At 40.8% G+C, this 25,485-nt stretch overlaps 2 protein-coding genes across 4 annotated transcripts in view; one reads left to right on the top strand and one right to left on the bottom strand.

Moving 5' to 3' along the window:
- The window catches only part of c20h10orf90 (chromosome 20 C10orf90 homolog), a 377,977-nt gene that overhangs the window by 244,960 nt on the left and 107,532 nt on the right, over nucleotides 1–25,485 (bottom strand). The gene's annotated exons all lie outside the window — the stretch shown is intronic.
- The window catches only part of dock1 (dedicator of cytokinesis 1), a 562,483-nt gene continuing 555,498 nt past the window's right edge, over nucleotides 18,501–25,485 (top strand). For both annotated transcript variants that reach the window (XM_048551079.2, XM_048551080.2), the window contains exon 1: nucleotides 18,501–18,925. In XM_048551079.2, coding sequence (XP_048407036.1) covers nucleotides 18,883–18,925 — 43 coding nt within the window. In that variant the 5' untranslated portion in view covers nucleotides 18,501–18,882. The remainder of the gene's footprint in view (nucleotides 18,926–25,485) is intronic.

Consider the following 25,485-nt stretch of genomic DNA (forward strand, 5'->3'; position numbering starts at 1 on the left):
TCTACAAAATTATGAGAGGCCTGGGTGGAGTGGAAAGTCGGAGGCTTTTTCCCGGGTTGAAGTTTCAATTACAATGGGGCAAAAGTTCAAGGTGAGAGGGGGAGAGTTTAAAAGAGATGTGTGAAGAAAGTGCTGAGAGCCTGGATCACACTGCCAGAACAGATAGTGGAAATGGGAACATTGGCGACATTTAAGAGCCACCTAGACGGTTATGTGAATAGGAAGGGAATAGAGGGATACAGATCGAATAAGGGCACAATGTTTGATTTTTAGATTAGTTAGAACAGGATGACCAGCACAGCCTTGGAGGGGCAAAGGGCCTGTTCCTGTGCTGTACTTCTCCTTTGTTCTTTTGTTCAGTGAGGCCACACTGAGCAGGCTAAAACTAACATATTGTTTGTACCTAAAGCTTTGGAGAAGATCTGTAGCTTGGGTTGTGGGTGTTGAGGTTAGTTGGCTTGCCGAGTTGGTTTGTTATTTTGCAGACGTTTCGTTACTATTCTTGGTAACATCCGCAGTGCAGCATCTGATGTAGTGTTGGTGTGTTTTCCCACCTGGTTTTTAAACTCTGGAGTCTGTTGACTTGGATTGCCTCACTTCTGGGTTTTCTTCATAGTGAGATGTATATAGGGTCGAGTTCAATGTGTTTATTAATAGCATGTTTCGTGGAGTGCCGTGCTTCCGGGAATTCTCGTGCTTGTCTCTGCCTCGCCTGTCCCATGACTTGGTGTTTGGAACTCACCACAAGACTCCTACGACCGCCAGACATCAGAGTGCCACACAAGCCCACGTCAATCCTATGGCCACTGCTCACCCGAACTAAAGACCCAGTCCCTGCGATGGACAGGGTTGATGTCATCTACAAAATTCCCTGCAGAGACTGCGAGAAGAACTGCATTGGACAAACAGGACAGAAACTAACAAGGGTACTGAACACCAACTGGCTACAAAAAGACACGACCAATGCTCACTCATCTCAATCCACATGGACAAGGAGAACCACCACTTCGACTGAGGCAACACTAGGATCCTGGGACAAGCGAGGCAGAGACAAGCACAAGAATTTCTGGAAGCATGGCACTCCACAAAGCATGCTATTAATAAACACATTGAACTCGACCCCATATACACTCCCTATGAAGGACAACCAGAAGTGAGGCAATCCATCTCAACGGATCCCAGAGTTTAAAAAACAGGCGTGAAAACAACCAACGCTTCATCGGGGACAGCGCTGACAATGTTACCAAACACGATAACAAAATGTCTGCAAAACAACAAACCAGCTCAGCAAACCTACCACCCTCAATACTGTTTGTACCCTTTTCCATAGGCTGTATATGCTGCAAAGAGGCACCCAACATGATTCAGAAACAACAAGTGGTAACAGGCAGTCTGAAAGATAGTGCTGCCAGAAGTTCTGAGGAAGTAGTTTCAATCAGAAGCTCCATGTGATTCAGGTCTTGGGAAGGTGGAGGTGGAAACTAGGGCTGATGATTCAGTGCTTTCCCTCCCCGGCAGTGTGTACAGAGTAGGTCTCCTCAGCTGCCACTCTTTTGCCATCCTCTGCAGTTGCTGTACTGACCAAGGAGGAGCCTTTCCCACATCTAGTGTCCACAGGGCCAGAGCTATTGCTGCATTTGTTTCACCCAGTCCCCCACACTTACTACACCCATTTGCCACTTCCTGATCCAGGTCCCAAGCATGTAGCAGCAACGCAGAGTCAGCCGGCCAGTTCCATGAAAGGCAATTATGTAGGCAGCATGGCAGCTGGAGAGGGCTGGATGGCAAAATAGTCAATCAACAGGCCCAGCCTTCATTTCCAACTGCCCCTCATCCCTGGCTTCCTCATCACAGTCTTTGTCTCCCACATCCTGGCATGGTGAAGTTGTTGGCTCACATGCAGATGATTGCTACAGTCTTTTGTGGTTAAATAACATCATGGTCCAGGTCTCTGCATGCACTGGGGCTATTCTGGCATTATGGGTAATCACTATGTTTTGGATGACAGTACAACTTTTGCAGACCATGCTCTGGTACCTCATTGTTTTTAATGAAGATTGGAAATAATCTTCAGAGCATCCATTATTTGCTTCTTGGTTTCCTCTAACAGCCTAGGGTACAATTCATCTAGCCCTAATAATTAATCCATCTACAAGGAGCTCAGCCCCTTTAGTACCCTCTTATTATGCTTACTTTATATGTTATTTCATGCTTCCTCTTTCACTACCACTCCTCCTCTTTAACTAAAATATCTGCATCATGCCTCACTGTCAACCCTCACCTAAACATCTTGGAATGTGGTTAATCTTGAGTTCATAAAGTTTGTAACTTGCTTTTTCTACTCCTGAGCAGTATTAGCACATCTGAAGGGATAACAAATTAAGATTTTCTATGGAGTATGAGCCAGAAGCTTGAGTTATTTGAAATGGAACAAAATGATAAGCTGTCACTTCTTGTAAGCAATGTTAAGCCTTGCAAGCCTGTAACCTCTGCTAAATAATCTATTGGCAGCAACAACCATAAAATCTCAATACTTCACCCAAGCAAACAGGATCCTGTTTGTAATCACTGAAAACCAACATGTGGTGGAAATGCATATTTGGGATTGATACCTTCTAACCAACTTGTTCATGGATGTTATTAGAGCAGGTGGGAGTTGAACTCGGGCCTCTTGCCCAGAGGCAGGGACACTACCACTATGCGACAAGATCTTCTCACATTTTGGACAGATATTTGAAATCAACCTGTTGAGACATGTTATGACATACATCTGGCATTTGTGGGAGACTTGAACATAAATTAGAATTCTCATTTACTTTGATGATCCATGGAATGAATAAGATCTTCCAGTTCCATCAATGTGTCGGTGTAATTGATGAATGAAAAGCAATGATTTTGGTTATTAAAAACATCAAAGTATGTTTTTCAACCAGCAGCTGCCTATTTTTACCTTGAAACTGGGTTACTCATCTTTGAAAACTGATGTAAATGCATTTTGCTGGGATATGGCTGAAAACCATAACTTAAGATAACGCTATACTACTGCCCTAATGCTAGTCTAGTAGAAATGCTGGGAGGTTCTTGGGAAAGCATTTGGCCTATTAAGGCAATGAATTAAGTGCCTTGAATGCACCATCAATGTGTTATAGACTGAGCCAACTAAATCTGTTAATTCTGCACATTTCATGACATTGTTAATAGATAATCACCAAGTTAGTTACATGTTTTGTTAATATTAATGTATTAGCTGTGCAACAGCCTGCATGTGGCAACACCCTAAAATTGAGAAGGCTGGACTGTGCAATTTTGTTTAGATGAATATACTTTAATAATCTCTCAGTTGTTTATATAATCTCAGTCAAACACTATTTTTGGCTAATTCCAGACTTGGAATGCAGCATTATAAATTCCATATTGCTTTAACTCATCTCTAGTATTGAATATATGAACTAGATATTAATTTGGCTGAAATTAAAGCAGGGAGAACTTATACCTGTCTCATGGAAAACTGTTGATCCTATCCAGACACATAGGATTGGTTATTACTTTGAGTGAGATCCATTCCAATAATGTGCATTACTGGGACATCCACATGAAGACAGGAATGGTTTGCCAAAAATCTGCCATGTGGCACAACTGGCCAAAGATGAGTTACAATTTTCTGGAGGTTGAAACCAATTTAGGATCATCAGCCAGGCTTAGTGTGATGCACCTGCATAGATTAGAAGCTACACACAGAAATACTCAGGACTCTGTTTCTTGCATTTTAGTGCTGATGAAAGCAAGATGAAAAGCAATAACTTCTAGTCTCCTTTTGGCAATGCTTAAGTTCTATACTACCAAGGATTTATTTATATAGATAATCCAAGTCTAGACTTATACCTTATCTATTTGAGCAAGTGATTTTATCGCCTTCACTACCTATGACCAACTGAAAACAGGATGAGAGAATTGTCGAAATTTACAGTGACAGGTTTTCCAAAGGTCAACATTATGTCCATGGCTGTATGTGCTTAAATTGCATAATGCTATTACCTACAAGGATTGCAAAAATAATTCACTCTGACTGTCTGGCTTGTTTGTCACTGTCAGCATGGAATAATGCAAATGATTATTCACGAATCAAGCAATGTCTTGACTTTAAGGTGGTTCACTGTCAATATATTTTGAACAAAAAGCATGTCAAGGTTGCACCACTTACAATCAAAGATATCGTCTGCATCTACTCATGCACATATACAAGCTCCAAGGTCACCAGCTGAAAACCGGTATAATGAGCTGGATCTTATACAGAGTAATCAATCAGCACAACACTGGAATACTTAAGCGCCCCTTCGTGTGCTGTTGCAAATGCTTGTCTGTGTCAATGGTAATCTGCTATGTGCAACTTGCTATAAGGCATCAATTTTATGAGTAGAAAACTTGCAATTACATCATCTTTCATGATCTCAGGACACCATAAAGTGTTTCATAGAGAATTAAATACTTTTGAATTGTAGGCAATTACCAGGAAACCATGAAAGCTGATTGGGCATGTAGGAAGATCTCATTCACAACAGTGCATGTACAATTGTTCGAAAGCTGTTGGTCAAGGTATACGTTTACTGTCTTAACTAAAAGGCTGCATGCAGACAATGCATCACTCTCTCAGTACAACATAGACATACAAACCTAAATTTTATGTCACATCTCCTGGAGTGCAACTTCTAGGTGGTGAGAGTGCTACCTCTGAACCAGGATAGAGAGTTCAGTTCGCATTATAATTGACAAAAGAGAACCAGCAAAAGCTGTAGTTTAGCCCATGAGGTAAAAGACTACTGTGAGATCTTGACAATAAATACAAAATACAAAAAGGAGGTTTTTTCATAAAACTTTGGATTTGCTTTACGAGGAATACCCAAATTGCCAGTATACACCAATATGTATACTGCACTGCCAGCAACAATATTTTGCATATTTTATCATCAGCCTAGGACAACTGTTACAGAGGAAGAATGGCCGAACCCCTCTGATAATTAAAATTGAAACACTAGCCCCAATCTGTTATGATGGAAGTGGAGGTTCCCTTCTGATAATAACCCCGAAACACGTAGAGAAGCTCGCCTTTCCTCTTGTAATCTGTTAAAAGAGTGGTTAAAAGAAAGAAAATCCTTGATCCACTTTGAAAATAACAAGAAACAATTTATTTATTTAAGCCTAACAATGAACAAATTATTAGAATTACTCATAAAGCAAATGATTACCCCCTAGACTACTAACTACTTCCCAACTGGTCTAAATTCTCCTGGAATGCTTTTTAAATTAACACAAGTCCCATTTATATAAATCCAATTAATTAGACAACAATAAAATAAAACTTAATTGCACTAAGTTCGTACAGTCTTCTGGAACACCTTGCCTTCTCCACCCTTTCGCCTGTCGATCGCACGTCACAAATGTCTTTCTTCCACTGATTCTGCTGTTGGAGATATTTTTCCTCTGTAATTGCTTCTGTGAGGACTTTTAGATAGAATTTCTGTGACACCTTTTAATTAGAAGGTGCTTTTTCTAAGAGCTAAACAGTGTTATCTCTTGGAAGTTGGCAGTTGGCTCTCCCGATTTTCCAAATGCCCTTGTCTTTATACCCATGTTGTCATAACAATATTTCCTATGTAGGATTAGTTTGATATTGTCAACAACACTGAATTTAAATTTAATAGGTTTTTAGTATCTATGGGCTTGGTTTAAATTGATTGGCTAAATTTGAAAAGAGTTGTTGTCTTAGTAAAAATGATGCTTGGCTATTTGATACCTAATGTTTCCATTTGGGCACCTCGCTGTGCACCTGCACTTCAAGCCATTGGTCTGACATCCATTTTAACTCTCAGCGCTGAAAAAGCACCATCTTTTAAAGGAATGACACAGTGCTTTTCCCCGCTACCATGTTTTATCAACAAATTCTTACTGGCTGCCTTCCAATTCCTGAACAATCTACACAACTTCATAATATAACTTACACCTCCAGTGTCAGAAAATTCAGTATCCACAGCTCTGTTAAGACCATGGTTGTTATGGCCATCCACCAGAATGACATTATCTTGGAAACCTTAAATCATCTGCATCTACTTTTTCTCAAAGCTGTCACAAAATCAAATTCAGAACTGAACTATTTCCTACCCACACCCTTCCCACACATATATAGATAAGCTACACAGTCTTATTATTTTTGGCTAAAGACAAAACTTTCAGATATTTAAGTTTGAGAATATTGGCCCTTTTCAGATGAACTTTGTCTTGAAGAACATTGGCAGGTCAGTTGAACACAAGTTTCTTTTTCTGTGATTTATGTTTATGCATAATGCATCACTAAAATTGTGCAGAGTTTATGAATTTACCTCCTAGTGTATTTACATGACTCGTAAAGTAGAGGCATCAGAGTAGAAGAAGCTTATATACATTGGTATGAGTATTGTGTGTCATTACCTATTCAATTTATTATAGAGTTAAATTTGTATGTATACAAGTGTAATTAACGTCATGTGTAGAAGAGATAGAATGGTGAGACAGATACAAATCATGTCATTCATTTTCAGGTAGACTGAGTGTCCATGGAAAATGCAATGCAAGAATTACCTTCAATTTGATTGACTTAAACCTAAATCACTGAATTAGGAACAATACACTGAACATCTGTTCTAAAAGGTGATCACTGTACGTACAGACAGGAATAAGGGCTAGAAGTGGGTACCTATTTATTAAGATGTAAACAAGAGTCCCTTGATGTCATTGCCTCAATAGGTTTTCAGTATTTATGAATAGTTATGGTATGGACAATGACTCATTGGAGTAGACATGATCAATTGCACAATGTCATTGAAGAAAAGGTTGTCAAAAGAAGAGAGGAAGAAATTTGTAGACAAATTAGGGAGTTATGTATGGAGTTATAGTTGTAGGATATTCTAACTTTCGAGTGTTTGATAGGTTGGCAAAATCATTACGATAAAGGGAACAGACATAATTTGCAGTGTTATAGTCATCAAGACTTACAGTTATACAATGGAGAAACAGACTCTTTGGTCCAACTTGTCCATGTCGACCAGCCATTCCAATATATCTCAACCCCATAACTCTCTAAACCTTTCCTGTTCATATATCCATCCAGATCCTCTTAAGTGTTGCAATCATACGTCTACACCTTCCTCTAGCAGTTTGCTCCAAACACACACCATTGTCTATGTGAAGAAGTTACCCCTCAGGTCCTTTGTCTTTACCCTTCTCATCTTAAACCTATGCTCTCTAGTTTCGGACACCTCCGCCGTAGGAAAAAGACCTTGCCTATTCACTGTATCCATGCCTGGCATGATTTCATAAACCTCTATAAGCTTATCCCTCAGCATCTGATGCTTCAGGGTAAAAAAGCCCCAGCCTATTCAGATTCTGCCAATAACTCTGCTCCTGTACCTTTGCGGTTCCTCAACTCTACTCACACAGATTCTATGCCTTTTGACCGTATCCATTTCTTGCTATTGATTTAATTTTACTTCTTACTGACAAGGCAACTTTGTCTCCTCTGCTCATCTGTCTGTCCTTTCAATAGTTTGTGTATCCTTGGATATTTAGTTCCCAGGCCCGATTCCCTTACAGCCACATCTTTGTGAAACCCATAACATTATACCCACCAATTTCAATTTGCACTACAGGCTTATTTATTTTGTTTTGTATACTGCGCACATTTAAGTACAATACCCCAACCTGAGTTGCCCACCCCCTTCTCACAGTTGGCATTTTATCTGCTGTGCCTGAAGTTAGATTCCCAGCCCTTTCAACAATCTCTGTCATATCACTTGTTCTGGCAACTTTAACACCTCTCCTGTGGTCTTTTAAAAAAAATTGTTACCAATTCCTGATTTTTCCCAAACAGGACTTTTTACCTATTCTTGCCTATGTTGTTTGTGCCTAGATAGACAGCAACAACTGGTTCCTCTTCCTTCCTCTCGGTATCCTTTCAAGCCAACTTGAGATGTCCTTCACCTTGGCACCAGGCAAGCAACATTATGCAGGACTCTCAATCCTGCTTACATAGGATTCTACCTGTTCCCTTAATTATAGAATCTCTGACCACTATCACTTTCCTCTGCGCTACCTCACTTCAATGGCTTCCTGGACAACAGTGCAGTGGTCAGTTTGACCATCCACCCTGCAGATTCTTTCCTCATCTATACAGGAAGCATAACTGTTGGATAAGGTCAAGAACTTAAATTTCTACAATGCTACATTCAGAATCACTCCACCTGCTTCACTTGTTGTCACACCTTCCTGTTCCTGACCAGTGGCCAAATCTGAAATATTTAAGCTGCAGGACTGCCTGGAACACAGTATCAACATTAGTCTCCCCCTCCCAAATGCGACACAGTGTGTGAAGCTTTGATTTCAGGTCATCAATTTGGGGTTCCTCAAGCTGCAGACACTGTACTTTGGTAATAGAAACAGACTTGATATCAAACTGATTTTATTTGTTCATGATGCTAACTATATTCTGTCATAAATACAAGACCAAGTAGATGCTGAGGGCTTCAGATCAGTTGAAACAATTTAAAAATGAAACAAACAAAAGAATAAAACTATGATGGATATCCAACTGTCAATTTGGTGCTCACTGTTTATATTTATTGAATACTCAATATTTGATGAAAGATAACTCTAGAATGAGGCTATCTTCAAGTTTCTATATAGCATATTGTAGTTTCAAATTGACCTTCACAGTATCAGCAGTGATATTTCAAATTTCCACTTTATTGGTCCACTGACATCTATTTGAAGACATTAGCCTGCAGTGAATTGGGTAGTCTTCAGAATTAATACAATAGCACCTTTGGTAGCATTGTACTTCCTGTTCATATCAGAAGTATTTTTCAGTGATTAGTTGCTATTTTTCTGCACTGTTTCAAACCTGATTGATGACTTAATATTCCATATAATTGGTTAACTGAACCATCAATCTTGACACATATAATTTTTTATGTGCCATTAAAAAGAGGAGAAATGTCAAAGATATTGGTGAAAGTCTGCTGAGTAGCCTGGATTCCAATGTGGTGAAAGATTAACCATAGAGATTGTACTTTACTGATCTGAAGCAATTATATGCCTGACCATTAAATCAAATAGGATAATCTCCCAGAATGTCATTGGTAAATATGGTATTGCATATAAAATTTATTCATTCGAAGTTGCTTTAGACTATCATTTACTTTACATTTTAGTTTTATGTTTTGGTCACAGTCCAGGAAAATTGGAGGGAAAATTATGATTTCTCTAAGGTTATACATTAAACTTAAAATTTAGTCAGATTTGACTCTTAACTGTACTTGGCTCATTCCAGACCTGAGAAACTAGAACCACAGTTATTCAATATCTTTCTATACTTTCACTACTACTGCTTCAACATCGAGTGTAATACTTCAACAACTGTAAATTATATCTTTACAAAATTATTCTATGAGGAAAGTACAGGACATTTCTACCACACCACTTCCAGTAGATGTCAGTTTCAAGCAGGCAAGGTAGAGTGAAATGGCTTTCCCACTAGTTTTATGAAAGCTAATTCTTTGGATTTCATCGTTCGTTTGCTCTTAATTATATGTGTACATGCAGCCTGTCAAGCTAGTTGGTGAAAACTTAATAAATTAAGTAAATAATGGTCCTACTTATTAGGTCTATTACTGATTTATGCAAAATAGCGAGAAAGCACAACAGGGCTAGATAGAGTTATCAGAATTTGCACGCTACTCCTAGGGAATATTGGGTTTCTGAAAGTTGGCTTTGGGAATCTTTCTAAATAGACATCTCTTTCTGAGTTGCATGTGGGCTCAAGTGCCTGTCCAAAGATCTGGGTGCAAAATTCTAAGCTAACTCTTCAGTACACTACTTGGGTCGGATTAAGTGCCTCAGTAACTTTGATTAGCGCAGGCTGCACAGTCTTGACAATATTATTAGGCCTATGTTTTCTAACAATGTGGTTACACATCTTTGTGGTGTCCTCTTTGGTAAAAGTGTAAACTCTTTATGCAGTAGCATTTGGTTGTTTGAATGGGATTTCTGAAGATCCTGGGTGGATAGGACCTCTGTACTTTCACTACTACTGCTTCAACATCAAGTGTAATACTTCAACAACTGTAAATTATACCTTTGCAAAATTATTACAAAGTCTTTACAAAAGTTCTAAGCTAACTCTTCAGCACAAACTTGGGTGGCATTAAGTGCGTCAGTAACTTTGATTAGTGCAGGCTGTGCAGTCTTGACAGTATTATTAGGCCTATGTTTTCTAAGAATGTGGTTCGACATTTTTGTGGTGTCCTCTTTGGTAAAAGTGCAGACTCTTTATGCAGTAGCATTAGGTTGTTTGAATGGGATTTCTGAAGATCCTGGGTGGATAGGCCCTCTGTTTGAGAATTCTCTTGTTCCTCATCTCCTCCAGCAGATGGTGTTGCTCTGCTTGGTCTCATCACCTTCTCCTATTCTTTCTTTACATCAAAGAATCTCCCTCAGTATTCCCATGGTCAGTCACTCACATTCTGCTGATGTCTCCCATGAGGTCTTCCATTTAGCAGTATTACACTGACAAATTTTAGATGATGTCCTTAGAAATTTTACAGAAGAACCAAATTAGTGTGAAGTATTGGCAAAGTATATTAGGAAAGGTCCTGGTCTGTATCGAAAATCCTCTTCAAACAGAGTATAGAATGGGACTGGGTTGGCTCAGTAGGCTGGATGGCTAGTTTAGAACGCAGAGTGCTGCCAACAGCATGGGTTCAGTTCCCACAATGGTTATGGTTACAACAAAGGACTCTCCTTTTCGACTTATCCCTTTACTTGAGGTGCAGCAATCCTCAGACGAAACCATCATGAGTTATCTCTCTAACAAGACAGCAACATTATGGTCCATTAGGTTATAGTTCAGGGATGTGGAGGAAGCCTGGCAGAACACCCTGTTTGGAACTTAGGCATGAAGAGTGGAGTGGTGAGGGTGTTCCATAATTGTCCCCCTTTTTAGATTAAGAGCATATTCCAAAGTTTGCCTACCAACTTCCCATTCCCAACTCCATCAGGCTGTCCCATCATTTTCCTATATTCTATCTCTACCATTTCTGGGTTTCCATTCCCATTCCCACCCTGAGACCTAAATCTATTCACTGCTGTGGTATCTGGCACTGGTGGAACTGTGATGCTTCTGGTGCATTGTTAGGACTACAGAGGTATGAATAACAAATCTATTACCGATTATGAGCTATTATAAGGAGGTGGAGGTTACCTTTTCTTTTGTTAAATTGTAGTTTTTTTAGTGATTATATTATGAATATGACAATGAATAATAAAAAGAGGCAGCTTTTTAGTGAAACATCCTGTCATAGAGTCATGCAGCACTGAAACAGACTCTTCGACCAAACTTGTCCATGCCAACCAGGTTTCCTAAATGAACTAGTCCAATTTTCCTGTATTTGGCCCATACCCCTCTTAATCGTTCCTATCCATGTACCTGTACAAATGTATTTTAAATGTTGTAATTGTACCTGCCTCTACCATTCCCCTTTTTGAAAATATTGGCTACTTTTCTTAATTCTTACTCTCCATCACTTACGGTTGGTATTACAGTTAGTTACAGTTGGCCACTGTAACTGGAAGGAACTACATTGGCAAAAATTTAAACTGTTTGCAAATGCCCTGAAGATCTGATATTACCCACTACAGCTTATCTATAATTCCATTCTCACATAAATGCAGTAGTCTCTGAAGTAGATTATCAGGTAACTTAATTATTAGGGACAAACAATAAATACAGGTCCTTCCAGTTGTGTCCACATTCTTAGCATGTAGAAAATGACTCACAATTAATCACACATGTATACAAACAATATTATGAGGCAGGTATGATAAATCAAACTGATATTTGGGAGTGTTACTGTTTGTGAGGTCTTCTCAGAATCATATGACAACCTTTCTCAATCTCATATTTTTGAGGTTTGTGTTCAGGAGGCATGTAGACAATGCAAGTGGACTTTTTGACGTTAGGATATGACAGCCACATATATGTTATCCATCATTAGTTATTCAGAAAATGGTGATTTTTCTTCTCGTATAAGTGTAGTAGTTTGTAATTATGCAGTCTTGGAACACAAAGCGCCCAGATTTTTCCAGGATCCTTTAAGTCAGTAAAATGACGATGTTATCAATCATAATCATTAGCAACATTTATTTGACTGTTTATCAAAATTAGTTCAAAATATTAAAAAGGGAAGTATCAAACATATTAAATAAAACCTTGAGAAAATAAAGTAAATGTGTGTGGTTCTGAATGAGAGAAGTGAAGGAAGAATTAAGAAATAAGGACTGATTGCATCAATGGTGTACCTTATATAGTTTCAGCTTGAAATATACCTGCTCTTTAAATCTCAGGAAACAGATCAAGGTATTACAATCCTCTGTACAAACCAATAACTTTTAAAAGAAAAATAAATTTCCCAGTGACTAAGGCAAATAATCATGTAAGATTTCATTTTTAAAACTCTTCTGGAACAAATGGACTAACCAAAATGTCAGCCTTCCTGCTCCTCTGATGCTGCTTGGCCTGCTGTGTTCATCCAGCCCTACACCTTGTTATCTCAGATTCTCCAGCATCTGCAGTTCCTACTATCTATGAAGCAAATAAATATTACTCAGGAGGGAACTAACAAATTAAACACTGAAAAGGTGTTATTTAAAATAACTGAAATCCCCTGCCACATAAATATGTTTTGGCAAGTTTTCAGCCAATAACTGGCCTTAGGTCTTACATATCTATTGGCAAATGAATAGACTTCCTTCTCCCTGCCCTGCTAGAGTAAGTCTTCCAGCGTCCTTCTAAACAAAATCCCTTCCACTCCATGTTCTGATAATAAACTCCAACACTTCACAAAAATCTTTATTCCTTTGAAGAAAGGAATTCATTCTCACTAGCACTCTGTTATCCTTTTCTTCTAGTTGGCATAGAAGCACCTGCTCTCAGTTGTCTGTTCAAAAATCCTTAGTTACTGAAAATCTGACAGCAGCAAGAACAGTTGCTTACTCTTTTTATCCTTTATTTTGTATTCAACTTTTTTAAGAGTTGTTACTACACACCTGGTGCAGGTGAGACTTGAAACCAGGCCTGCTAGTCCAGAGGTAGGAACACTACTACTGCACCACAACAGTCTTAATTGCTTACTCTTTCTCTCTAATTGTTGATGTTCACACTTGAATTTCATTCAGGTTTCACCGGGAGCCCTGTTCCAAAGCAACTAGGATGTATGAGGTTGTCATCAGCTGAGTTTAGTACGATTTGACATTTTTGACGAGGTTAAGATGACTGGCAGAGGCATGTGACTTTGGTTTAACCATTAATTAGATGCTGGATGATCATTTGGTATGTGGGATCAATGATGTAACTGTACAGAAGCAACTACTAGCTGAAGCCCAACTGGAACTCAAACAAGCTTTGTCATTCGAAAATGTGGCAAGTGGAACATATGAGCTACAAGGCAAGCCAGTGGAAGTATTCAGCCTTGCCAGGCTGACTGAGCTTGGGGGACACCACTTGAGGAAAATAAATTACATCGCCTCATTCAGGCCACATCTTCAACAGAGGGACTCTATATTGGCTCATAGCAAAATCCCAAAACAAAGACAAGCCTTGCCAAATGGTTAATGTTTTCTTCAGTATCCTTGCCAGGAAGCTACTGTAATTGCTGCTGATATGCAGACTCGAGGCAGCAAAAGAGCCCAGTAGGCCTGAATTTAGTAAAAGAGCTCATAACATGACTTCCAGGAGAGTGCATGCCCTGGAAAACCCACCTATATCTGGCTTGGAACAGTTAAATTGCTTGGTAACACATAAATCAGAACCAATCAAAATAAATTTTCTGGACACCCTTCCCATCATTGTTGGGAATGAAAGTATTAGACAGTGGATGCAAAAAGATCTGGTCCTGGCAAAATTAAAACAGCTGATAATGATGGGGAAACAAAAGGGCCCTCACAACCAGAAATGAAATCTTTCTTGATCCAGCGAGACCAGGTCACTCTCGAGGATAGCACTGTATTATGGGGAGTAAAAGTAATTGTCCCAAGCAAAGGTTGCCACCAGATACTGGCTGAACTCTATCAGGGACTTGCAGGAGTAAAGGAACCTAAGTGCATGTGTCTAGATCATTGATGCTTTCCACTTTGTGAACAAGGACCTGGAGTTGGTTATAGGCAGGGCTGGGGAGAAGAGGACTTTTCCTTTACGTTAGGCATCCAAAGGAGAACATGACATCAGATCCAGCTAGCCTGGATGCAGGGAATAACACCAGTTAACTTGTTTCCCAAGTTAAATAGAACACTGCATAGTAGGATGAATGTTCATAATCTTCTGTCTTTCACAAAAGTGCGTGCCAGCATTTTGTCACTGTTACCTCACACTCACAAGGCCGCCATTCATTCTAAATCTGTCATGGATCACACCACAGCACATAGATTGCAACTGTCACTATTGTATGCATTTTATCTATTCAATGGCTCATCCTCCCAATCTGCTGATACTTCCAATCTTGGCACTTCCTATTTTATCACTTAGGATACCTCACCATCTCTCCTGCATCACCATTCACTGCTCCATCCATACATTTTCATAATTCCTTCCTTTGTCTTATTGTACGAAATTTTTGTCATAATTAAGCTGAAAGGGTCAAGACCAGTGGGGGTTACTGAAGATCAGACTTCTACTCCTATAGTGGAGAAAATCTGGGACTGCACTGAGATTAAGTGGGATGGAGAGGAAAAAAAAATATTGAGGCCACAAAGGTGGCTCGGGTGACACATTATTGTAGATAACATTGCACATTTGTCACTTGCACTCTTAAAATGTCTGCTGTGGTATTGACATTTTGACTGTTAGACGTGGTCAAATGGCATTTACGTGAGAGATAATTAGCCACTTCAAACATATCAAGGATGAAAGCAGTTTTTTCATCTCTAACCAGGCTACATATCTCTGATGAGCAACCAAATTCTTAACTGCAGATTGTTTCAGCCATCACAAATCTTTGAAGCATGAAGTTCTGGATTGCAGCCAAGGATTCACAACTTACTGTGGACAGCACAGACACATCATATGGCATGCAAGGTTTAAGTCAGGGACTGGCATCACATATCATTCCACATCAAACTCCACCTTGAGTGACAGTGGAATCAGTGACAGTCCCACACATCTCAGGAGGGAATTCTTAATTATGTCCATCGGTTTTTCAAGGGAGCACATTGCCATTCATATTGGGAGATGTACAATGTGCAATTCACATGTTCTGTCTCTCAGATGACCGTGGTATGATAAGAAAAGCTGCTCAAATGGCCTTTTTGACAGTTTAGATGCCATTTGCCAGGCTGCTTAAGCATAGACTTTTCAGTCTCTGCCCACTCAGCAATATTAAAGGGTTACCAATGATGTGAGGTTCAAATAGATTCCTCAGGGCTCCTCTCAATCTGCTGGACTATCATGGTAGATTTCACTAACTAAGACTTGGATTTGACATTCTGTTTGCAGCTTTAACAGCTACATAATTGTAGCACCATACAAGGTTAGTGCATGATTTCACTGCTGCTTTTTTCCCCTGACATGTAATATGCAGATACTTTAAAGTGGTTTCACTGAAAATTACCATGCGTCCACTCAGAAGGATAACTAGATATTTATCCAGTGCAGAAAACGTCAAGAACTGCAAAACTATAACATCCACTTGTCCTTTGCATTATGTGGGGACAACTTGCCATATTACCAATAATAGGTTAAACAATTAAAAGAAGTCTAAAAGCAGCTCATTCACCATGGAAGGTTTCAATGGGAGTCACTCTGGCTATTCATGCTCCATGACTTTTGGTGTGTTATTCTCTCTTGACTGACACACTTGGTCAATGTCTTGGATGCTTATCTTCATTGTCATTACATTGCTGTTGATTACCCATTTCTTCTTCTCTAGGATATCTTCCATTTGTTCAGCCTTTTAGGATTCTAATTCAATGCCATGCTAGAATGATCCAGATATTAAAAACTCACTTGGAGAAAGTTTAAAGTTCTTTGCAATTATCTTAAATGCATTTAATACAAATCACATTTAAAATCTGACTCATTAGGACCAAGAAAAACAGCAATTCATTTGTGAGCACATTTTAGTAATTTATTTTACATAGCTATCTTACTAAAATATATCAGATAAATCCACACAAACTTGCAACTGCCAATGCCAAATTCACACCGGTCACTCTGCACAATTAAAATTCTCACAATTATCAAAATTCACAAATGTTACTTTACTTTACAATATGACAGTGGAACTGGAGGAGCACAGCATCAGAGGAGCAGGAAAGTTAATGTTTTGGGTCAGGACTCTTCTTCAGAAATAGGGAGGAGGAAGGGAGCTCAGAAATAAATAAGGAGGCGTGGGGCTGGGCAAGGTAAGTAGGTTGGTGATAGGTGAATGCAGGTAGGGGGCGGTGGGGATTGGTCAGTGAGGTGGGAGGGGCAGATAGCCGGGAGAGTAAATGGATGGATGGTGTCAGGTTAAGGAAGTGGGGGTGAGAGGGAGGGTTGGACATAGGATGAGGAGATTTTAAAACTGGTGAATTCCACATTTAGGGTATTGAGCTATAGGATCCTTCAGTTTGCAGGTGGTGTCACTGTGACACTGGAGGAGGCCCAGATGGACATCGGGTGGGAGTGGGAGCTAAAATTGTTGTTGATCAGAAGGTGTTGTTGTTTGTCATGTACACAGAGCAGATGCTCTACAAAATGGTCCCTAAATGTCCACTTGGTCTCACTGATGCAGAGGAGGCCACGTTGGGAGCATGGATAGAATAGACTGTGTTGATGGATATTTATCCAAGTAGTTCATCTCCTAAGAACATAAGAAACACATGCATAAGAATAGGCTAAATGGCCCACTGAGCTTCTGAAATATTGACACTGCTTTCTCTCCACTCCTGCTTTTTTTTTTGGTGATTTCAGATTTCCAACATCTGCAGTTCTTGGTTTTATACAAAATAGGCACTCCTTTGGGAGCAGTTGCATTTGTTGCCTGCCTATTTCTTTCAGGCTTATCTGTACCTAGGTGGCTGTGGAGTATCTGTCGACAGGCTTTCTCTGGCATGCACCCAAGGTATTGGAGGGCAATGTGGATGGGTGTGAATAGTATTATTTATGTTCATAAATTTTTCCTTTTTTGGTTTAGTTTTCTGTTAGCTTTAGGCCATTTGAGGGGGAAAAAAATCTACTATTGTCAAGAGTTATTTTGTTTGATGATAATGGGATTAACAGAAAATTTATTTTCTCTTGAAAGGAAAAGGCTGAAGCATGACCTAATAAACAGGTCTCGGAGGCTCAGAAGTGACCTTACAAAATCGTCGGGGGCACGGATAGGGTGAATGGACAAGGCCTTTTCCCCAGGGGGCATGAGTCCAAAACTTGGAGGCATAGGTTTAAGATGAAGAGGGGAAAGATTTAAAAGGCATCTAAGGGGCATTTTTTTTTCACACAGTGGTGCGTGTATTGAATCAGCTGCTAGAGGAAGTGGTGGGGGCTGGCACAGTTACAACATTTAGAAGGCATATTGAATAGGAAGGGTTTAGAGGGATATGGCCCAAACAGGTCTAGATTTATTTAGGATATCTGGTTAGCCTGGATGAGTTGGACTAGGCAGTCTAACCCAGTATAAATGTGTTTTTTTTTGTATATTCTATGAATAAAGTATTTTATTTTCAAACAAAAAACAAGTTGGACCGGGCAGTCTGTTTCCATGCTGTACAGCTCTACTATGACTCTCAACTCTCAGAAGGTTTGTAGACACAAAACCTTTGAGGAAGAGTTCGAGGTCATGCATGTGAGTGACCAAAAGAAAGGCAATTTGAAAGAAACTTGTTTACCTAGACGCGAGAACGTGGAACTTGCTACCACATGGAGTGTGTAAAGCAAATAATATACTGTCGGGTAACAAGGTGTTGAGCTGAAGGAACCTAGCAGGCCGGGCAGCACCAGTGGAGCAGGAAAGCTGGCGTTTCGGGTCGGGACCCTTCTTCAGAATATGCACTAAAGGCATATTTTAGGGAAAGTGGTTCAGTATATTAAAAGAAAATAAAGGGGCGCTGGATTGAATCAAACAGAAAATGCTCAGCTGATCTGGAAGCGGCAGTGAAAAACAGCGTTTCAAACTCCGTTTAATGAAAGGTCGCAGAGACCTGAAATGTTACTTATACGTATCTCTTTCTACAGATCTGCCAAACTGCTGGGGACTTCCTGTTATAATTTCAGGATTCTGAATACTTATGTTGTTTTAAGTATAAGAATTAAGTGAGGAAAGGTGGAAGGAATGGACTGGAGTGAAGCATGGACTGGTTGGGCCGAACGGCCTGCGGCCGTGCAGACGATTCGAGATAAGTAACAAGAACAGGCAAGTGGGATTGTCAAAGGCGCAGTGCAAACTTCCCGAACAAAAGGCAAAACGGATTGCATAACCGTCTCACACTCCCGAACAATCCCTGGTGTGTGGGTAGCGCGCCACTGGAAGCTGGTTTGTCTTGGAAGAAAAATAAACTGTGCTAACTAACTAAGTAACTCTGTAACAAGGCTTTGGGCAGGGGAACATACCGGCAGGAGCTCGGACATCGAGGCGGTGACTGGCTGGGAAGTTTTTTTTGGGAAACTCTGTGACCGTTGGGAGTTTGATGATCGGTGACGCTCGAGACACATGACTGGAACTTTCTCTCTCCTCCTGTGGAAAATGGCGGCCTGGAGTTTCCAGGAGAAATGAGGAAAAACTGGTGGAAAAAAAACACTCGCAAGTTCAAGGAAGTTTAAACGCAACCATGACGCGCTGGATTCCCAGCAAAAAGGAGAAATATGGAGTGGGTGAGTGACAGTGAGTGACTGTTTCCAGCCAGTCCTGAATAGAAGATCTTGCAGCTAAAACTAATGCTAATTTTTTTTGCAGTTTCTTTTTCCTTTTCATTCCGCATATCCCAACACACGGGCCTCTTTATCTGCTTCTTTTCTGACCACAGCCCAGTCCAAGAAATACTTTAACCTTTGAAATGACTATTTCTTTTACGATACAGTAACTCATTAGGATGAATAGTTCCTGGAAATCTTTTTCCTCTCTCTACTCTCGTCAAATGAAACAGTTTGGGTTTGGGGCGCGCCTAGTTCTAAGGCCGTGCCCAGTGGTTTAGTTTTGGGATGTTGTTCAACAGACGGCCATGAATTCACTCCTACACTGCAGCCTCCCTAATTTGAAATACTTTTTAAAAAATGTTGAACTGTAAATCTGCGAATATCTTAAAATGTCGCAAAGTTAGCTGTAGTTACTCCCAGTTCGTCGAACCTCGGGTATAATGGCTAAGTGCATCCACTGTACTTAGCTGCGACTTTTATTGGAATTGCTGTTTATTAAATCTTCACTTTTACTAATAAAGTATTGGTAATCTGAACTGTAAGCCTTCCAAATTGTTTAGAAGAGGTGTGATTAACTTGCAACATAAGTGTCATAACATGCTGCAGCACCCACTTATCACTAGGGGGTTACCACTAATGTTTTAAAAACATATTGCAATGTTTGTAAAATAAGCATTTTTCCGTGCACATGCCTAACCTCAGTGGTTTTGTGTACTGAGAATTGGCACATTATAATCGTATCACTTGACATATTGCACACACTGCTTTGATTGAGCATGGCCTCATCAACTTTTGGAAAAGATCCCTACCAATTTATGTCAGTTCGTAAATGAAGACTTTCCTGCAAATGTGGTTCATTACCTCAAAACTAAAAGCCTTTTTTAATTCTGTGATCAGAGATAATGGGATGTGCAGATGCTGGAGAAGCCAAAATCACGAAGTCTGGGACTGGATGAACAAGCAGCATCTTATGAACACAGCAGGCCAAGCAGCATCTTAGGAGCACAAAAGCTGAGGTTTTGGGGATAAAGGGTCGAGGCCCGAAACGTCAGCTTTTGTGCTCCTAAGATGCTGCTTGGCCTGCAGTGTTCATCCAGCCCCACAATTTGTTATCCCAGCCTTTTTATTACCAATTGGTTATTGATTAGCCATACCTACAATCCATGTTTCATTCACTTCAAGCATTATTTTAGTCCTTTGTTAAAATATACTGTATTTCGGATTGCCTTTTTATTCTTTCAATCTACTTTATAGTTTTTGTCCTTACTTTGGCGTCAGTCTTCTAATGCATATTGAAAAGTACGATATGTACATATAACATATCTCACTGTTGCTAGTTCAGCTTTAATTTGCAGTTAAGGGAGGAACAATTTTAAGGATACCCTTTAAAGCACAATGACTGCCCAGAATCCTGTACTAAGTTTCTGTTACTGCAATGTTACAAACTTTTTAAATCATGAATTAGTGAAATAATGACCGGTAACCCAGAGCTCTAGGCTGATGCCTTGAGGTTCACAGGCTGGAATCCCATCATGGCAGATTATGAAATTTGAATTCAATTTAAAAAAAATTATAATAAATAAAAACTAGTCTTGACAATTAAAAAAAAAATGAAGATCGCATCTTCTAAAAATGCGTAAATCACTGAAGGTGGCAGAAAAGATTGAGTGTGCTAAATTTCATTTGGGGAAAGGATAAAGAGGTAGAGGACATGTATTTAAATAATTGGCAAAAGGGGGAGTGCAAACATAAGGAAAAGCTTTATCCATTTATCTGGATGCTAGTAATCTTAATTTACAGAGCAACCCCATCATCTTTTTCTAACTTTGTCTTTTGACCCTTGAACGTATCTTTCAATATTCAGATTCAAGCCTTTCTCATCATGCAGCAACATCTCCTATGGCTATCAAAAGAAAATCTCTATTTCTTTTTGAGCTGACAACATAACTGCTTTGTTGAGATTCTTAAGTGCATTAATATACAGTGATTTTGATGCTTTCCTTTTACTGCTTTAGCAACTCAAGTTTGTAGACACTAACCCTGCCATACTTTCATTATCTTTACTGTAATTATCAGCTGGAGACTGAAGTTTATAATGAAGAAAATGGCTTTGTACTTAGAGGATCTTTTTGCTTATCTGCTACTAGAAGTTACACAAGCAAGCACTCTGATTTATTGACAGTTGAGAGATTGAGAGACTGATTTGGGTATCGTTAGCAAGTGTAAGGACTGTGTCTTTATATTTTGTGACTTTTTTTGTATTTAAACTGTGGACAGAAATGAGAGAACTGTTTTAAAAGTGGTGAAAGAGTGGATGTAATTTTGGAAAGCAAATAACCTGATACCCATGCCAGGTATCATTGCAAACAACTTCTTGTACAAGCAGTAACTGTAGAGTTACAGATGATTTGGAGCTGAGTGAGTGTACTAATGCAACTTTTGCTGGCAAAAAGAAGTCGGTTAGACCATAAGAAATTGGAACAGGAGTAGGATGTTTGGGTCCTCGACCCTGTTTCGCCTTTCATGGCTAATCCAACTTTCCTACATTTTCCTGTGCCAATGATTTCCCCACTGTCTATCTCAGCCTTAAATGTGCGTCAGGAGTCTGCTCCCACAGCTATGTGTTAAGGAGTTCCAAAGATTGAGAGAAAAAGTTGTGGTCACCTCAGTCTTAAATTGATGCCCCTTCTGCCTTCTGGTCTGAGACTCTCCCATGAGGGGAAATAACCATTTTGAAAACAAGTCGTGCTGAATTCTATATGTTGAAATGAGATCACTGCTCATTCATCTAAGCTTGGGTAACTTTTGCTCATAAGACATTCCCTCCATGCTTGGATCATCTTAGTGACCCTTCTTTGTACTGCTTTCAATGAAATGATAATAATAAAAAAAACCTGCCCTGCTCTTGTACTCCAATACTCCTTGAAATAAGGGTCAACATTCCATTAGCCTTCTGACTACTTTTTGCGTCAATGTACATGCTTTCATTAAAAAAAAACCTTCTAGTCACATTGATTTGCAGGCTTTTGCACTTTTTCTCCATTAAAATAACATACTGTTCTTCTGTTCTTGATTCCAAAATTGGAGCAACTTCCTGTTTTTGTGAACTTTTGGGACACTCACTTATCAGTATTGATTGACTGACTAATGGCAATTGTTAATGATGGAGACTTTTGGCCTGCCAACAACTGAGCTTGATTTGTGGGTAACTGAACAGCTTGGAGCTAGGAACAAGTTATAGAGAGATAGAGGGCAAGAGTGAAATATTCAGCTTGTACCTAACTTGGGAGTAGTCTTTTTTACAGTCAAAACTCTTGCTGTAGATTTGAAGAAAACCAATTTATGATGTCTGCAACAATTGTTGTACAATGTGATTTTTAACTGGTAAGTCAGACTTTGAGTGGTTGAGAACACAAGGCAACCAGTGGAAGCAATCAGAGAAAGAAGACGAGTGTATTGATAGCAAGCAGGAAAATCAGGAATCATCTTAACAACAGTACCTGGGACAAAGATGACTTTGTTTTCTCCTTACTCTGCCCATGAACCCATCCTGTGTGTGTGTGTGTGTTAGAGTTTTAATTGGAATTATGCTGATGGTTTATAACTGTTTACTTGTGGCTAGAGTCAAATTAATTTTAATATGTCAGTTGTCTTGTTTAGTACAGAAATCTGCTCTGTGGTAATCTGGGGGGAAATTTTACATATGTTATACGCCCTCTAATACTAGTGACAACTTTTGGAATGGCAGGGCTTGATTTCCAAAGTACTACCCCAGTGAGTTGTAACAGGTGAGTGATTGCTGGTGTTTTCTGATCATCTCAAAGGGACAGATGTATGAGAAATAGTAAGGTGTGCAAGGATAGATTCTTTTGATTCTAGAATTTGATAGCTGGGAATGGAGTCAGCCATGGTGTTAGATGATGGAGAGATATTGGACGAGGATGGTCTGGATAACTGTCAAAGGTTGTTCACAACAGACAAAAGGGAATGGGAAAATGCTACAAGTCCCACTAATGCGGAAAATCTGTACCAAATACCCAATGCTAGAGAAACGTAGAGATCTGACGGCGTCTGTGGAAAGAGAAATAGTTAATGTTTTGAGTGAAGGGGTAGATTACTTTATCAGTCATGTTGAATGCCATTTATGACTGGTCTTTTTTTTGTTTGGCACACTTGGCAGGGGTGAAGACTTGGTTTGAGGATTTCAGCAGGGAGCCATGTGAATAGTGGGCACAGATTGAGCAGCAGCAAAATGTATAAGGATTTTTGAAAATAAATGGAATTTGAAGGCCCAGGAAGGCAATGGAAGGGAGGAAAGTCGCAGAGATAGCTGGTTGGATGTTCTCAATCTTTCATGATCTTTCAAGGTTTAGAAAATCTTATTGCTACTTGTTGGAAGTAAGTTAAAGGGATTTATAACCATTAATTCTGAAGCCAGGAGGTTATACTTGCATTCAAAATGCTTTGGAAGTAAGCAGTTTTAGCTGAAGAAGCTGGACCCAGTACTAACTCATATGTTCCAGCCAAATCTAGCAGTGAATTGTTAAACGAGTTTTGTGCCATGTCAGTTCACATTCACATCCCTTAGACTTAAGGGAATGGAGTTGAGGCCTATATTGGAGCAATAACCAAAGTGATCCCTTGTAGTGCAATGGTAGTGTCTCTACCCCTGGAGTGGGAGGCCCAGGTCAAGGCCCACTTGCATCAGAGGTGTGTAATAACATTCCTGAACAGGTTGATTAGAAGAGACTAAAAAATAGATGAAAGTGAGAGTTTCATAGTTTTAATAAAATGTGAGGCTGGATGAACACAGCAGGCCAAGCAGCATCTCAGGAGCACAAAAGCTGACGTTTCGGGCCTAGACCCTTCATCAGAGAGGGGGATGGGGGGAGGGAACTGGAATAAATAGGGAGAGAGGGGGAGGCGGACCGAAGATGGAGAGTAAAGAAGATAGGTGGAGAGGGTGTAGGTGGGGAGGTAGGGAGGGGATAGGTCAGTCCAGGGAAGACGGACAGGTCAAGGAGGTGGGATGAGGTTAGTAGGTAGCTGGGGGTGCGGCTTGGGGTGGGAGGAAGGGATGGGTGAGAGGAAGAACCGGTTAGGGAGGCAGAGACAGGTTGGACTGGTTTTGGGATGCAGTGGGTGGGGGGGAAGAGCTGGGCTGGTTGTGTGGTGCAGTGGGGGGAGGGGATGAACTGGGCTGGTTTAAGGATGCAGTAGGGGAAGGGGAGATTTTGAAACTGGTGAAGTCCACATTGATACCATATGGCTGCAGGGTTCCCAGGCGGAATATGAGTTGCTGTTCCTGCAACCTTCGGGTGGCATCATTGTGGCAGTGCAGGAGGCCCATGATGGACATGTCATCAAGAGAATGGGAGGGGGAGTGGAAATGGTTTGCGACTGGGAGGTGCAGTTGTTTGTTGCGAACCGAGCGGAGGTGTTCTGCAAAGCGGTCCCCAAGCCTCCGCTTGGTTTCCCCAATGTAGAGGAAGCCGCACCGGGTACAGTGGATGCAGTATACCACATTGGCAGATGTGCAGGTGAACCTAGCTTAATGTGGAATGTCATCTTGGGGCCTGGGATGGGGGTGAGGGAGGAGGTGTGGGGACAAGTGTAGCATTTCCTGCGGTTGCAGGGGAAGGTGCCGGGTGTGGTGGGGTTGGAGGGCAGTGTGGAGCGAACAAGGGAGTCACGGAGAGAGTGGTCTCTCCGGAAAGCAGACAGGGGAGGGGATGGAAAAATGTCTTGGGTGGTGGGGTCGGATTGTAAATGGCGGAAGTGTCGGAGGATAATGCGTTGTATCCGGAGGTTGGTAGGGTGGTGTGTGAGAACGAGGGGGATCCTCTTGGGGCGGTTGTGGCGGGGGCGGGGTGTGAGGGATGTGTCGCGGGAAATGCGGGAGACGCGGTCAAGGGCGTTCTCGATCACCGTGGGGGGAAAGTTGCGGTCCTTAAAGAACTATCACCTGCACATCTGCCAATGTGGTATACTGCATCCACTGTACCCGGTGCGGCTTCCTCTACATTGGGGAAACCAAGCGGAGGCTTGGGGACCGCTTTGCAGAACACCTCTGCTCAGTTCGCAACAAACAACTGCACCTCCCAGTCGCAAACCATTTCCACTCCCCCTCCCATTCTCTTGATGACATGTCCATCATGGGCCTCCTGCACTGCCACAATGATGCCACCCGAAGGTTGCAGGAACAGCAACTCATATTCCGCCTGGGAACCCTGCAGCCATATGGTATCAATGTGGACTTCACCAGTTTCAAAATCTCCCCTTCCCCTACTGCATCCCTAAACCAGCCCAGTTCATCCCCTCCCCCCACTGCACCACACAACCAGCCCAGCTCTTCCCCCCCCCCCACCCACTGCATCCCAAAACCAGTCCAACCTGTCTCTGCCTCCCTAACCGGTTCTTCCTCTCACCCATCCCTTCCTCCCACCCCAAGCCGCACCCCCAGCTACCTACTAACCTCATCCCACCTCCTTGACCTGTCCGTCTTCCCTGGACTGACC

The sequence above is a fragment of the Stegostoma tigrinum genome, chromosome 20 (assembly GCF_030684315.1).
Source record: "Stegostoma tigrinum isolate sSteTig4 chromosome 20, sSteTig4.hap1, whole genome shotgun sequence".
NCBI classification, from domain to species: domain Eukaryota; kingdom Metazoa; phylum Chordata; class Chondrichthyes; order Orectolobiformes; family Stegostomatidae; genus Stegostoma; species Stegostoma tigrinum.